The following is a 1,284-nucleotide window of genomic DNA, read 5'->3' on the forward strand; positions in this document are numbered from 1 at the left end:
CCAAAAAGGGTCAAAGATTCAGACATGACTGAAACAACTAAAAAAATTATATGTACATGTTGCTCTGTGTGTATTGTATATAAGTATATTGCAAGTGTGTATGTCTATACATGCATACACAGGTATGTGATTGTTGCTGTGTATTTGTTTGTGTATGTGCTCTACTGAGCATAAAAATTAGAGTTACAAGGTATCTTGGTCAAACCTCAATGAGACTACTTCCTCAACAGTAAAATAAGGATGATAAATATCTGTACCACCTGCTGTTCAGAGCTATTGTATGGGTCAACTGGGAATTCATGGTGTTATTTGGAACCATAACACATTACCTAAAGGTAACATTATTATCTCCATGGTGAAACATCTGTGAAACAAATACTTCCCCTGTAATTTGTTCTATAAATCCTCAAGTTCCATTAGTGTGTAAAATAAAGTTTTTCAGGAATATATCTAGCATGTAAAATAAGTTATACTTGTCACTACGGCAAAAGAATTCAAATAATAAAGTTTCTGCTAGGTCATTTTTACCTTGAAAACTCTGGTACATTGGTATTATGTTACTGGTAAGCAAGGCTTCATGATGTCTCTTATTGGTGCCTTTGGTAAGTTCTGCAAATAAGAAAAAAAATAATATGAACATTTTATTAAAAAAGTTCTTTTTAATAATGTTGGAAAGTTCACCTTCTTAGAGATTGGGGCGGGGGGGGATTAAGTTGAATATCATTCTAGACCTACAATGTCTCCTCAGAATAGTATGAAATCTTGGGGAAATTCAATGTTTAAGGATTTTGTTTAGTCACATTCCTTCAAAAAGATAAAATAAAATTACATACTTGTGAATTTTTTAAGGTCTCCCTATTAACGCATTGCTGTTTTGGCAGAAAAAGCAGACACTTTTTAAAGTAAGTGCCAAGTAGGAAGTTTTGTCAATATTTATCAGTAAAAATTACTCCTTTGTTGCATCATCCACATAAATTCATCATATTGACAATCATCCCTCCCTAAACTAAGCTCCATTCTTGAGTGAGAAGACATACAAATAAACTTACCCCTTGGATTTGGAATATTGGAATCTGATTATCCAGAAAAAAAAATTAACTTGGACAGCAAGTTGGCCTTGAGATGCTTAAATGAAGTTGTCCTATATAATTCCAATAATAAACTTTAAGTCTTATAATAATATATGATATATATAGTATAATAAACCTTATAATGCAATTGCCAAATGATGACTTGAGATAAGTTACTCAATTGACTGTAGTGGGGAGTTGCCTCAAACTATGA

General features: G+C 32.2%; 1 protein-coding gene across 2 annotated transcripts in view; it reads right to left on the minus strand.

Moving 5' to 3' along the window:
* The window catches only part of LOC114029386 (ectonucleotide pyrophosphatase/phosphodiesterase family member 1-like), a 108,727-nt gene that overhangs the window by 17,909 nt on the left and 89,534 nt on the right, over positions 1-1,284 (minus strand). For both annotated transcript variants that reach the window (XM_027843786.1, XM_027843788.1), the window contains one exon: positions 529-609. In XM_027843786.1, the coding sequence (XP_027699587.1) occupies positions 529-609 (81 nt within the window). The remainder of the gene's footprint in view (positions 1-528; positions 610-1,284) is intronic.

This window comes from Vombatus ursinus, unplaced genomic scaffold (genome assembly GCF_900497805.2).
Source record: "Vombatus ursinus unplaced genomic scaffold, bare-nosed wombat genome assembly UNPS02014931.1, whole genome shotgun sequence".
NCBI classification, from domain to species: Eukaryota; Metazoa; Chordata; class Mammalia; order Diprotodontia; family Vombatidae; genus Vombatus; species Vombatus ursinus.